Here is a 13,712-nt window from a genome sequence, read left to right as displayed (position 1 = left end):
TTTAGAGGAAATCAAATTTAAACATTTGAAAAGGACTTTGCAAGCTTCACCTGCTTATCCTCATTCCTGATAGATTATACTGAGCATACATGGACAGAGGAGTTAACAGGATGTTAGCCTTAAGTTCACCACCAGCTGGACACCACAAGGGGATAAACAGTAGTCGTTTAAACAAGACCCACCAACCAGTGGCAACTTGAGACTCACCTTGGGCAGACATCTGGAAAAGTTTGGGAGGAATACTGCTAAAATCTGTCAGTCAGGATTTTGGAGGGTTACATTTTTGGGGTAGGAGAGGGAGAATAATCAAAGTATTTCTGGAAAAATTTTTTAGACCTGAATGCTTGAAGGGGGGGACATTTTAGGGGACAGAGTTAGGGGTTGCACTGGATAATAGGGATGGGTGGTGCAAGGGAGGTGAGAAGGCTTGGGGGGACTAAGACACTGGGAAGAGGACATGGGGGTAAGTGGCAGGGGCACCTGTCAGCACCACATTCTCCCCTTCTGTATGTCAGGATTGGGGGTCAGATCCTCTCCCTGCCCCCTCCCCCCCCATATGTGAGCTAGGATCTAGGGGTCAGTTCCCCCCAGTAGTGTCTAAGCCCCACACTCTGCCTCCATGTGTGTCAGAATCTGGGAGGCTGCTCATCTATGGCGCTCTAACCCCCTCCAACATCCCATGTGAGCCAGTTTCTGGGAGGGCTTGCTTTTCTGGGGTCTGAACCCCTTCCTCTACTCCTGTGAGAACCAGTATCTGTAGAGGTCTGCCCCCTTGCCTCCCATATAAACCAGGTTTCAGGGCTTGCCCTTTATGGGGAAGTCTGAACCCTTCTCCGTTACACCCCTGTGAGCAAGAATCTGGAAAAACCCTGCTCCTCTGGGTGAAGAGCTTAGAACAGGCATGCTCGGAGCATGCAAAGAACATACTGCTGAGACTGGAGTGAAGAGCTGAGAACTGGTCTGTTTGACACACATCAGAAACTCTCCTGCACCGGGGAGAGTGGAGGAAGGGAACACCTAATGACATGACTGGAGCAGTGGCTCAGGCTATGTCTACACTATGTCTCACAGCAGCACAGCTATACCGCTGCAGCTCCACTGCTGTAAGGTCTCCTGCGTAGGTGCTCTATGCTGGTGGGAGAGAGCTCTCCCACCAGCATAATTAAACCATACCCAACGATCAGCAGTAGCTATGTTGGCAGAAGATGCTCTGCCCCCGACATAGCACTGTCCACACTGGCACTTTTGTCAGTGAACTTTATGTTGGTCAGGGGTGTGTTTTTTCACACCCCGATCAACAAGTTTTGCCAACAAAAACGCTAGTGTAGACAAAGCCTCAGAGTTATTGTTTCAATCTGTACTCCTCTCCACTGGGTATTCTTTCATCTGAGAACATCTCATTGCGATTAATCACTTAACATGTCGCGGAGCCTGTAACTTTGAAGTCTGAGATCCACCCAGGGCAGAAGTGTAAGATTTAACTGTAAACATTTTGGAGGGGGAGAGGGGAAAAGAGGAAGGAAGAAGGAGGAGAGGATTTGCCTTTCCCCCCCCTCTTTTTAAAATTTATTGCGGAGAAATGCAATCTGAGTACAGCAGAATATTCAGAAGGTACTAAAACTATTTTTGAGAATGAGATAAATTAGACAAGTAAATGATCATTGGAAGGGATGGGGTGATTAGTGTGGTAACAGGGGGTTGGGTCTGCAGCAAGGGATTATGGGGAAGGGGCTAAGTAGGAATGGAAGATAGGAGGCTGGAGAATATGAAGGGTAGCAAAGAGAGTTGGGGGTTCAGAGTTGGAGGGGCCTGTCAGCACTGAACTCTCCCTTGTGTGTGCATGCTGGGATCTAGGAAGCCTTAACATCTCTGCAAGGACCCGAGATCCTCTGCCCACTACGTATTCCAGGATATGGGAGATCCTGCTCCTCTTGCAGTGTCTGAGCCCCTCTCCCTGCCCTTCCTTGTGAGATGGGATTTGGGGGGGGGGCGGGCAAAGAGAAGAGAAGAGGGGGAAATGAAGGCAATGCAAATTTAAATATCTGAAATCCATAAAATAACTAGTTAAGGTATGTATCAGCCCTGTGTGAGGTGGGAGGAGTAGGGGACAGTTGGCCAGAGTGTTTGGGAGAAGGGCAGACCGAGCAGACCTGGGACATGCCTGGGGAAGTCTGACAGAAGCAGGGAGAGGAGTGCCAAAGGAGGTGGGTAGTGGGAGTGAGGGGCCAAGTTCAGTATGCCGCTCAGGCTACCTAATAACCACAGCAGCATATGGCCCTCCAGTAAGCTTTTGCCGTGATGTATACGCAGTGGCATAGGTCTGGAGACAGCAAGGAGTAACTTCTTACAAGTTAATGGCTTCTACAGTGCCAGCTAATAGCATAATGGGATGGGAAGGAGAGGGGGAGCTGGAAACAAGGAGGGTGTAGAGAAGAATACCAATCTTTTCAACGCTTTGAGGTCTGGTCTACATTAATTCATACCCTATAGCAACATAGTTATACCATCGAAAGCCACTGCATAGACAGCACTGTTATCGGGAGCTCCCACTGACATAATCCACCTCCGAGAGGTGGTAGCTAACTACATAGAGCACATGCGCTCTCTCTCTCTGTCATCAGCTTATACTCCTGGGGGAATTCTATGTCACTGCACGTGCACAGAATTCGTGGCCCCTGCAGACTGCTTCCCTGCAGAAAAATGACAGAGAAGCAAAGGGAAGCTGCAAAAGAAGTCACGCACCACTCCCTAGCAGCGCCCGTACATTGTTTCAGGCACCTGAAGCAGCCGGCAGAGAGGTAAATCATGGTGGAGCTGGGGACACCCTAGCCAGTGGCTCCAACCCTGAGCTGGGATTAGCTGAGAGTCCCATCAGGGCTGGAGGCCGGAGAGGACAGGACATACCCTTCCCCTCCAAGGAGTGGCTGGGGCTATGTCAGACCTCCCACAGCTGCAGGAAGCTCAGTATCCTCCCCATCTTCCTAGCCCCATCAGTCCTCAGCTGTAGTGGGACGGGTCACTGTAAGGGGAGCTGCTCCCCCATCCACCCAACACCTGTGTATCCATACCTCCTATACCCAGAGACCCCTGCCAAGCCTCACCCGGTACATCCAGAACCCCACCCCACTGAACATCAACCCCTGCTTCTTGACCCCCACCCCTGCATCCAGAGGCCACCCCCCCCACTGAGCTCCCCGCATTCAAACCCCCATCTTGATGCCCCCCCACACCACTGAGCCCCCACATCCAGACCCCCATGCCACTGACCCCCAACTACCTGCACCCAGACCTTCCCCCATGAAGCCCCACTCCCCCAGCACCCAGACCCTCCTGCTGAGACCCCCATACCCAGACCCCTCTGCTGAGCCCCAACCACCTTCACCTGGACCTCCCCAACAAGCCTCTGTACATCCAGATCTGCCCCACACTGAGCTGCCTGTACCCAGATTGTCCCACACAGAATCCTCTCAGCCCATACCTGAATCCCCCCCACACTGAGCCCCTCCACCCTTGGATCCTGCCTGCCCGAGCCTGCCTGTCCCACACCTCGTGCACCTGGCGCAGATGGACAGGGTCCCAGGGTGTTTCTGGGGCAGGCCCAGGCCTTGTGCTGTGTCAGGGTCAGGTGCAGCCTCACTACTGAGTCTGTGTCCTAGGGATGCGAGGTGTGGGGGCTGCAGGGTGATCTCCCCCCTTTCTGCAGCCAGTGGCCTGTGCTCCCCACTGCCATGCTGGAGCTCCTGCATTTATTTATTGACAAATAAAACTTGCAGAATTTTAAAATATTGTGTCAGAATTTAATTTTTTAGCACAGAATGCCCTCACGAGTACTTGGAGCATTTTAATTAAAGTGCTACATCAACTGTATGCTGATGCAGCATTATAATTGTAGATTTGCCCTAAATTACTGTAACAACCAAGTAATAAGACTGTCAAGGTTTTGGGACATAGATAATGGATGAGATTTCTCACACTAGCCCTGTCCGCAACTACGCATTGCAAACATTTCAATGCACAACTATTATCCCCACAAAATATCCTGGAGCGGGGAGGAACACTGAGGAAATCACATCATAACCATTTGGCCTAGTGAAAATATTGACTGGGACTAGTCCTAGCTTTGTCACTGGCCTACTCGGTGACTGTGGGCAAGTCATTTCACCTCTGTGTCTCAGTTTCCCATCTGTAAAAAATGGAGATACTGATGTAAGTTCTTTGAGATCTACTGATGAAAAGCACTATATAAAGCTAGGCCTTTGATTATTACATAGCTACAGTACCTTATCAACTGCAAACCTAGGTAAAACTACAACTACCCAAAGGGCCACTAACAAACATTTTTTGGTTTAAAAAAAAAAAAACTAGGATATTAAGTGGCAAAAAAAAAAAAACCCATGAACCCAGAGTTAAGGTTGCCTGGTGGTAGCTCAGGCCCTTCTAGAAGAAGTTCAGAAAAACTCAACTTCTGAAAAACAAGAAATACAGAATTAAGGTAAACAATGCAACTTTAACTGTGCCCATATCAGAAACACTCCTGCACTGGGTACGGGGTGGGTGGGAGGGAAGGGACCACCTACTGACATGACTGGAACAATGCCCCATAATGCCCATAACACACACATACCTGCACTCTGCCTTGTCACTGTAATGAATAGATGTTACTTGCCCTTGCCCTACACTCAAACTCAGACTACTCCCCAGACAGAATACCATGCTTTAACAACCACTTCATATCCTTCCACAACCCATTGACACCTGCACATACCACCCAAACCCCATCGTTATATCCACCAGCTCCTCTCATATCCCATCTGATGGCAACACCCATGGCAAGAAGACCCTAGAGCTCTGCTACTGACACAACCAACCAAATTCTGTATTAAAGTGATGCAGAGTACAACCTCAAGGTACATGTGTATCTTTCCTTTGACAATATACATGGGGGAGCGGGGGATGGACACAGATCCAGTTCTCCTCATATCACAACTTATTCTTCCACCCTTCAATATAGCTATACTTAACAGTGAATTTAGATGTAGTCCATGCAGATAATTCCCAGGGGACTATTGTCAGCTCCAGGTGGCAGAGTTAAGGCTGTGCAAGCATTTACCTTAACTCTTATTTCCTGGCTTTCTGAAATTTATTTTGCTGAACTTGACATTCTGGAAGTGCATGAGCTATCAGCTGGGCAACCTTAACTCTGCATTAATGAAGTTTTATGCCATTTAATCATTCTAAAAGTTTTTTCTGATCATATTGTAACAAAGATATCAGGAAACAACACAGCAACCATATTACAGGAACAGATCCATGCTTTTAAAAAAAAATAGCTCTAATTATTTCAGTAATAAATGCTACAAGACTGCAAGCAACCTCAAACAATTAAACTTAAACTTAAGTTAAGCTTAAATGTACCTCTGCAAGTCACTTTAACAGGTCAGCTCTACTTTAAGCTCTTTACCAAGCTTCCCAACTTCCCTTCCTCAAATTAAAAATACATAAAAGAACTCAGTTCCTGCTCTCTTCTAAAGGTCAGGTTCTCAGATATATTTGGCCCCGGCAGGTAATTTAGGATGTATTAATTATTTGTCTCAAAGCGAAGAGACTGAGTGTTGTGAACACTTCCACAGAGAACAAGGTTATAAAAACAGACAGACACTTAACTACTGAATGAGAACAAGTTGTACCTTTCTATATATCCTGTAGATGTTCCTACCAGACCATCAAGTCTTTCCTGAAGGGCTGCAAGAATCTGAGGATTTTGCATCATCTGCACAGTCAGCTGCCGAGCTAAGTAAAACCAAGAAGAGGAGAGGTTTTGCAAATGCATTATGCTAAATCTTGTAGCCAACCTGGAAATAAACTTATTTTAGTATCTTATTAAAAATGTTAGTGAAGATCCATCTTATGCTGATCATTTTGAAAGACAGCTGAGCATTTGGAAAATCTAAAAGTTGACCATTTTAGAAAAAGGAAGACAAAGCTCTGAGATTCTTATTTTATGAAAAGTTGACCCAGTCATTAGAAGTTCTTGCTGAAAACACAGGTTTACAAGGGGTCACCAAAAATGTTTGTCTTTAAAAAAGCATTTTTTGTCTAACATTTCAAATGAAATGATAAAAAGAAATGCAAGATACTGAGATTTGTACTTTTTGCTTTGGGCAGAGGCAGGGACTGTGCAATAAGTCAATATTCTTCCAAAAAAACAACAGTTTCTGTACAACTATCAAAACTCTAATTGGATTCAGTTAGCTGCCCTACAAGCCTCTAATTTAGACAAGATTTCACTGAAAAATACTAGTGAAAATAAGGCATAAGTGACTTAGTAAGCAGAAAAATTTAATGTGCAGTTGGAACAAGCGGTCATACCAGACCAGACCAGCGATTCATCTAATCGCATATTTTATAGCTTAAAAAATAAAATAAGAGTAACTTCGCCAGTGGAGACCCTTCTTCCTAACCTCCATCATACCTTGAATCAGGGAAGTTTATATCCTATACAATTTGTCTTGTCAAATGTAATTGTAAGTGTTCTCATTATCCATATTAATATTCATCTTTTAACTCTTACCAAGCTCTTGGCCTCAATGTCCTGTGGCAATGAATTCCACATATTTATTATTCCTAAATGCGCAAGATTTCCCTTTTACCTACCTACACCCCTCCTATTTTTGTGCTCTAAATTAAACAAAGTCTCAATCTTTTTAATCTCCCCCAGAAGTGAACACAATACTTCAGATGAGGTCGTACTATCTTTGCATGAAATTGCAAATTATTTTCTGTCCAATACTTAATGCATTCTAAAATTGTTCACTGTTTTGACTGCATTTATATATTGAGCAGAGATTTTCAGAGAGCTATGCACAACAGCAGTTCAGTCCCTTTCTTGAGTGATTGCAATTTAGATGCCAGTAACATGCAGAAGTAGTTCAAGTTACTTCTCCAAAGGGGATTACCCTGCATTTGTCAACAATGACTGGTTTGCCATTGAACTGTTCATTCAGACAACTTTCTTAGATCTTTCTAGTTCTTCCATCTTCTCTAGACTTAAAATATATGTAATTGAAACATATGCAATTTTATCACATTAATATATTAAACACCAGTTCTAGTACAGTATTTTAGGGCACTCAACTGACAGTCTTTTACCATGTTGAAAAGTGATCATTTATTCCTACTCTTAAAACTTTTTAATCCCTGAGAGAACTTCCAACTCTCATCCAAGACTACTTGGTTTCCTTAATAGTATTCAGTGAAAAACTTTCCAACAGGCTCTTGAAATTCCAAATAAATTATATCAAACAGGTCTCTTTTACACTCACTATTTTGTTTACATGGAAAGTCCAATAGGATGAGAAAAGCATAATTTTATTCTATTGTAGTTCTGCTGGCCAGTCCTTAGGATATATTCATCTGGGTATTTTAGAACTTCAATTATTTCAGCCAAGTTTGCCTAGTACTGAACTTCCCTGCAACATATGCTACCCCAGTCTTCAGCTATAATAGCTGATTTTTACTTTGAATTGTGTATCATGCAAATGTACTACTAACTAGATCATAGAATATCAGAGTTGGAAGGGATCTCAGGAGGTCACCTAGTCCAACCCCCTGCTCAAAGCAGGACCAGTCCCCAATGTTTGCCCCAGATCCCTAAATGGCCCCCTCAAGGATTGAACTCACAATCTTGGGTTTAGCAGGCCAATGCTCAAACCACTGAGCTATCCCTCCCTCCCAATATAGATATAAATGGGTATGCTGGGTTTCTAATTTTTTTTTTTTGGACCAATTTTAGGTATTTGTGGGTTTCTAATAATAGTGACTGAATCGTTTTGAAGCTGAATGGTTGTCTATGAAATTAAGCTAAGTGAGCAGTAAAGTTCATTTGAAAGTACTGACAGAAGCACTGACTGGTCAATGACTGGTTCACAGGGATAACGTTTCGTGAACTGCTGCTGTTCATGATTAAAAAAGAATAAGCAGACAAGCATGAAGTGAATGATCATTAAAAATCCCTTTGAATGAGCAATACTCTTCAGGTTTCAGAATTTAAAAAGCATTAAAAAAAAAAATCATGTTTTATCATCATTTGCATTCAGTTTAAATTGAGACGTGAAATCCCTTTAGCATTTCTTTCGATTTAAACATGTTACAGTGTTACCTTTACTGTTCGCATCCTCGCCAGTTTCTTCTTCTTCCACCTCTTCAACATCTTCCATATCCTGTTGGTCAAGTTCAGCCTGTTCTTTGCTAGTAGAAACATTCAATTCAAGAGTTGAGGGTTTGTTTTGTTTTTTTCTTTTAAGCTAAAGGACTTATTTACCAATACAACTTGTCCTGAAAAAGCTGCAGTTACAGATATTGTATTAGTTCCCAGTGTGACAACTAAACTGATGTATTCTGTTTTGTGGTTAAGTATTTGATTTTTTTTTTAAACTTTTGTAACTTCTTTCCACTGGTAAATTTGACCAAAATAGTAAAATTCAAATTAGAAACTTTCCACAACAACAATTTCACTTTTACTATCCTAATGAACAAATAATAAATTTAGTGGTTTGCATACAAGACTAGGAATCAAGAATCAGAGTTCTAATCCTATCCTGGGGAGAAATGCCCTCTGAACTTGGTCAAATCATTTAAACCTCTACCTCTGTCCCAGCATTTCTCCCTCTGTAAAACGAGACTAACGCCACAGCACTATTAAATCACTGAAACTGTTTTGTACCCAATGACATAAGTTTCACCCGTATCCTGTTTAAAGTAAGATTTTGCAACACTTTAAATCTACAATATCACTTTTGTAGTATGTTTAGTAACTGACAATATGTTTGGAGGAAGCAGACTGACTACATTTTGGCTTAGAACCACTGACAAAAAGAGACAGGGAAAAGAAATGTAATGTTTAACATGACAGTGGAACAGGTGATACTGCTAGTTTTAGTAATTTAGTACATTAGTTGAATTTTATTTTGTAGTTAACTAGAACATTGTTAGTTTACATTTTGCTTAATAGCTACTGCAGTTAAAATCCTAAGTGAGCACATAATAAAACGAACATGAATCCGTTTGCATATTTGCTCATTTTACACCAACCTAATATATACACCTTAAAGAGAAAAAGTTACTTAGAGATCACAGCAAGTACAGGATTAATAAATACATGGTGAGACAGTTTTAGTCAAAGTCAATGTCCAAAAGAGTATACTTACTTGTCAATGTCTGCCATGTTCTCAGACCTCAGACAGCCTTAAAAAACCCCAAAAACATTAGTGTTAGATTTTATGTACAGAGACTATGTACACCAAATACATATATTAAAAATGAAGTTTAGGAACTGCATAAGACATACTATCATAGTTTTCAAAGCTTATCAGTAGTTTACAAAATAGTTACTATGCTGACGTCACAGAAGTACCCATTTGTTAGGAGTGCACATTGCACGGATTCACAATAGACTGGCAGGGACTTCAAGCTACCAACTCCAGCTCCCTGTGCTATGACAGGCCTTGTCTACACTAAGGCCTTTTCTACACTACGAAATTAGGTTGATTTTATAGAAATTGATTTTTAGAAACCGATTTTATACAGTTGATTGCGTATGTCCACACTAAGCGCATTAAGTCGGTGGAGTGCGTCCTCACTACTGTGGCTAGCATCAATTTACAGAGCGGTGCATTGTGGGTAGCTTTCCCTCAGTTCCCGCAGTCTTTGCTGCCCATTGGAATTATGGGTTAAGCTCCCAATGCCTGATAGGGCAAAAACATTGTCGCAGGTGGTTTTGGGTACATGTCGAATCCCTCCCTCCCTCCCTCCTTCCGTGAAAGCAAAGGCAGACAATTGTTTCATGCCTTTTTTCCTGGGTTACCGGTGCAGACACCATACGACACACAGCAAGCATGGAGCCCACTCAGCTCACCGTCACCGTACGTCTCCTGGGTCCCGCTGGCAGATGCGGTACTGCATTGCTACACAGCAGCAGCTCCTTGCCTTCACGGCAGATGGTGCAGTAGGACCGATAGCCATCGTACATCTCCTGGGTGCTCTTGGCAGACCTCGGTGAGGTCAACCAGGGGCCCCTGGACAAACATGGCTATCCTCCTCTTAGAGCACTGAATGGGAGTCAGAAACTCCAGGTCATTCTCTTCTTTAAGTTTTGTCTCATGGAGATTCAATGCTGCTTGGAATATCATGCAAGCTGGAGGCTTCTGCCTCAGGCTGCTCTCCCAGCCGGCAGCACTGCACGGTTGCACCTACCCCAGCCTACCCCTTGCTCACATTGCTCATGAAGCCTGGGCAGTAGTAAGGAGCAGTCCAACTATATGCTGAGCAAGTGCAGAATGGTGGTAGAATGTGCCTTTGGACATTTAAAAGCTCACTAGCACTGTTTGCTGACTAGGTCAGACCTCAGCACAACCAACATTCCCACTGTTATTGCTACTTGCTGTGTGCTCCATAATATCTGTGAGAGTAAGGGGGAGACATTTATGGCAGGGTGGGAAGTTGAGGCAAATCGCCTGGCGTCCGATTTTGAGCAGCCAGACACCAGGGCAATTAGAAGAGCACAGCTAGGCACGCTGCGCATCAGAGAGGCTTTGAAAACTAGTTTCATGACTGGCCAGGCTACAGTGTGACAGTTGTGTGTGTTTCTCCTTGCTGCAAACTTGCCCCCTTTGTTTATTTTAATTTCCCGTAAACTAACCGCCATCCCCCTTCGAAATAAAGTAACTACTGTCTTGAAACCAGGCATTTTTATTTTTTTTTAAATTAATAGAGATAACGGACAAGGTAGCCCGGGTGGGGTGGGGGGAGGAAGGAAGGACAAGGCCACATTGCTTATTGTAGCCACACTAAAAATCAAAGCTGTTTGAATGACAGCCTTCTGTTGCTTGGGCCATCCTCTGGAGTGGAGTGGCTGGGTGCCTGGAGCCTTCCCCCCCCCCCCCCCCCGGCGTTCTTGGGCATCTGGGTGAGGTGGATTTGGAACATGGGGTGGAGGGTAGGCGGTTATACAGTGGATGAAGCGGGGGTCTGTGCTCGTTAGCTTTCCCGCAGCTCCAACAGACACTTCATCGTGTCAGTTTCCTCCCCCATTAGCCTCAGCATCGCGTCCTGCCTCCGCTCTTCGCACTCACTAATTCTTTCCTGGTCTCTGCCACTGAATGCCTCCATGCATTAAGCTGTACCCTATTAGTGCGGGAGGACTGTATCAGCTCGGAAAACATGCAACTGCGAGTACATTTTTTCCCGCCTTCTAATCTGCGATAAAATCAGGGACAGAGATGATAGGGGGAGTGTAGAAACATTCTATGCTCTACGATTCTGCGGGGGGGACTGTATGGTCATCTGTGCTGCTGAGTTCGCTACACTGAACAAACAGGAAATGAAATTCAAAAATTTGTGGGGCTTTTCCTGTCTACCTGGCTAGTGGATTGGAGTTCAAAGTGCTGTCCAAGGCAGTCACAATGGAGCACTCTGGGATAGCTCCTGGAGGCCAATCCTGTCGATTTGCACCCGCACTACCCCAAATTCGACCCAGCAAGGTCGATTTTAGCACTACTCCCCTCATCGGGGAGGGGTACAGAAGTCAATTTTAAGAACTCTTTAGGTCAATGGAACAGGGTTGGTTGAGTGGACCCAGTCATTTTTAAATTGACCTAACACAGCTAAATTTGACCTAACCCAAAGTGTAGACCAGGCCTAAGCCAAGATCACCCTTGACAGGTGTTTGTCCAACCTGTTCTTAACCTCCAGTGATGGGGATTTCCCTGCCTCCCTTGGAAGACTATTTTAGTCTTTCATTACCTTTTAGACAGTTTTTCCTAATATTAACCTAAATCTTCCTTGCTGCAGATTAAACCCATTGCTACTTTACATACTTTTAGTGGATATGGAGAATAACTGATCACCGTCCTCTTTATAACAGCTCTACATATTTGAATACTACGATCAGGTCTCCCTTAAGTCTTGTTTTTTCAAAACTAGCCATGTCCCTTTAAAAAAAAAAAAAAAAAAAGCAGCTTTTCCATGTGTCAGGTTGTCTCAACTTTTCATAATTTTTGTTGCGCTCATCTGGACTCTCTCCAGTTTGTCCATATCTCTCCTAATGTGTGGCACCCATAACTGGACACAGTAATCCAAGCTAAGGCCTCACCAGTGCCAAGAACAGGACAGTTACCTCCCATGTCTTACCTATGACAGTTCTGTTAATATACCTTAGAATGACAGTCTTTTTTGCAGCTGTATCAATTGTTGACAAACTCAATTTGTGACCCACTATGACCCCCGATCCTTTTCAGCAGTACTACCACCTAGCCAGTTATTCCGCATTTTATAGTTGTGCATTGGATTTTTAAATTTTCAAGCGATCACTCTGCACTTGCCTTTACTGAATTTCATCTTGCTAAATTCAGACCAACGCAGCAATTTGTCAAGGTCATTTTGAATTCTAATCCTCTCCTCCGAAGTGCTTGCTGTAACCCCTCCCAACGTAGTGTTCTCGGCAAATTTTATATGCATACTTGCCACTTCAAGTCGTCACTATTTTCATTAAATTCCACCAGACCCTGCAGGACCCCACTAGACAACCTCCCAGTTCAACAGTAAACCATTAATAACTACTCCGAGTACGGTCTTTCAACCAGTTGTGCACCCACCTTATACTAATTTAATCTAGACCACCATTTCCCTAGCTTGCTTTTGAAAATGTCACGTGGGACTGTCAAATGCCTCACTTTACCCAAAAAAAAAAACAAAACAAAAAAACCACACCCAAGACATCACATTAGGCCAGTAACCCTGTCAAATAAGGAAATTGGGTTGGTATGGTTTGTTCTTGACAACTTCCATGCTGGCTATTCCTTATAACCCTATTATTCTCCAGGCACTTACAAATTGATTAATATTTGTTACAGGTTATCTAAGTTAAATTGACTTGTCTATAACTCCCCAGGTCCTCTTTATTCACCTTTATAAAAGACAGATACTATGTTTTTCCTTCTCCAGTCTTCCAGAACCTCAACCATCCTGCAGAAGTTCTCAAAGATAATTGCTAACAGTTCTGAGACTGCTTCAGCTAGGTCCTTGAGCATTCTAGGGTGAATTACATCAGATCCTGCCAACTTGAACACATCTAACTCATCTAAATATTCTTCAATCTGTTCTCTCCCTATTTTGGTTTGCATTCCTTTCCCCTGGCGGTTAACTACCTCATCAGCATTAACCTTTTTAGTGTAGACTAAAGCAAATTAAGCATAACACCTCAGCTTTCTTGATGTCATCAGTTATTAGATCTCCTTTCCCACTAAGTAGGAGACCTTCACTTTTCTTCATCTTTCTCTTGCTAATGTAAAGAATCTCTTATTGCCTTCTATGTCCCTTGCTAGGTGTAATTAACCTTCTGCCTGGGCCTTTCTAATTTTGTCCCTACATGCTTGGGTTATTCTTTTATACGCCTTGTAAGAATGTTTTTGTATATGAAAGATTATAAATGGTCTTGTGCTTTAGAATAAGTTATACTTTATACCTTTACACTTGGTTAACCATGTATTCGATATGGAGTCTAAAATTCAAAATGGCGTGCCTGCCAAACAGCTCGACTCCATCTTTGTTTAACTTCTTGTTGAAGTTTTCACGCCCTTTTGGAACTCTAGCAAGAAAGGCAGCCAACAGTCAGCACAGAACTGGTTCAAACAGGTTCCAGCAGGGAAACTGCCAGT

At 43.4% G+C, this 13,712-nt stretch overlaps 1 protein-coding gene across 6 annotated transcripts in view; it reads right to left on the bottom strand.

The window, feature by feature from the left end:
• NAP1L1 (nucleosome assembly protein 1 like 1) overlaps positions 1–13,712 on the bottom strand; it is a 51,976-nt gene that overhangs the window by 23,526 nt on the left and 14,738 nt on the right. For 5 of the 6 annotated variants that reach the window (XM_073327717.2, XM_073327718.2, XM_073327714.2 and 2 more), the window contains 3 exons: positions 9,207–9,243; positions 8,159–8,247; positions 5,688–5,790 (listed from right to left, as the gene is read on the bottom strand). In XM_073327717.2, coding sequence (XP_073183818.2) covers positions 5,688–5,790; positions 8,159–8,247; positions 9,207–9,223 — 209 coding nt within the window. In that variant the 5' untranslated portion in view covers positions 9,224–9,243. Of the gene's footprint in view, positions 1–5,687; positions 5,791–8,158; positions 8,248–9,206; positions 9,244–11,873; positions 11,899–13,712 lie in introns of those variants that run through there. The other variant, XM_073327719.2, reaches the window with a different exon arrangement.

Source organism: Lepidochelys kempii, chromosome 1 (assembly GCF_965140285.1).
Source record: "Lepidochelys kempii isolate rLepKem1 chromosome 1, rLepKem1.hap1, whole genome shotgun sequence".
NCBI classification, from domain to species: Eukaryota; Metazoa; Chordata; order Testudines; family Cheloniidae; genus Lepidochelys; species Lepidochelys kempii.
Note: the sequence above shows the minus strand (reverse complement) of the source record. Positions and strands in the feature narration are given on the sequence as shown.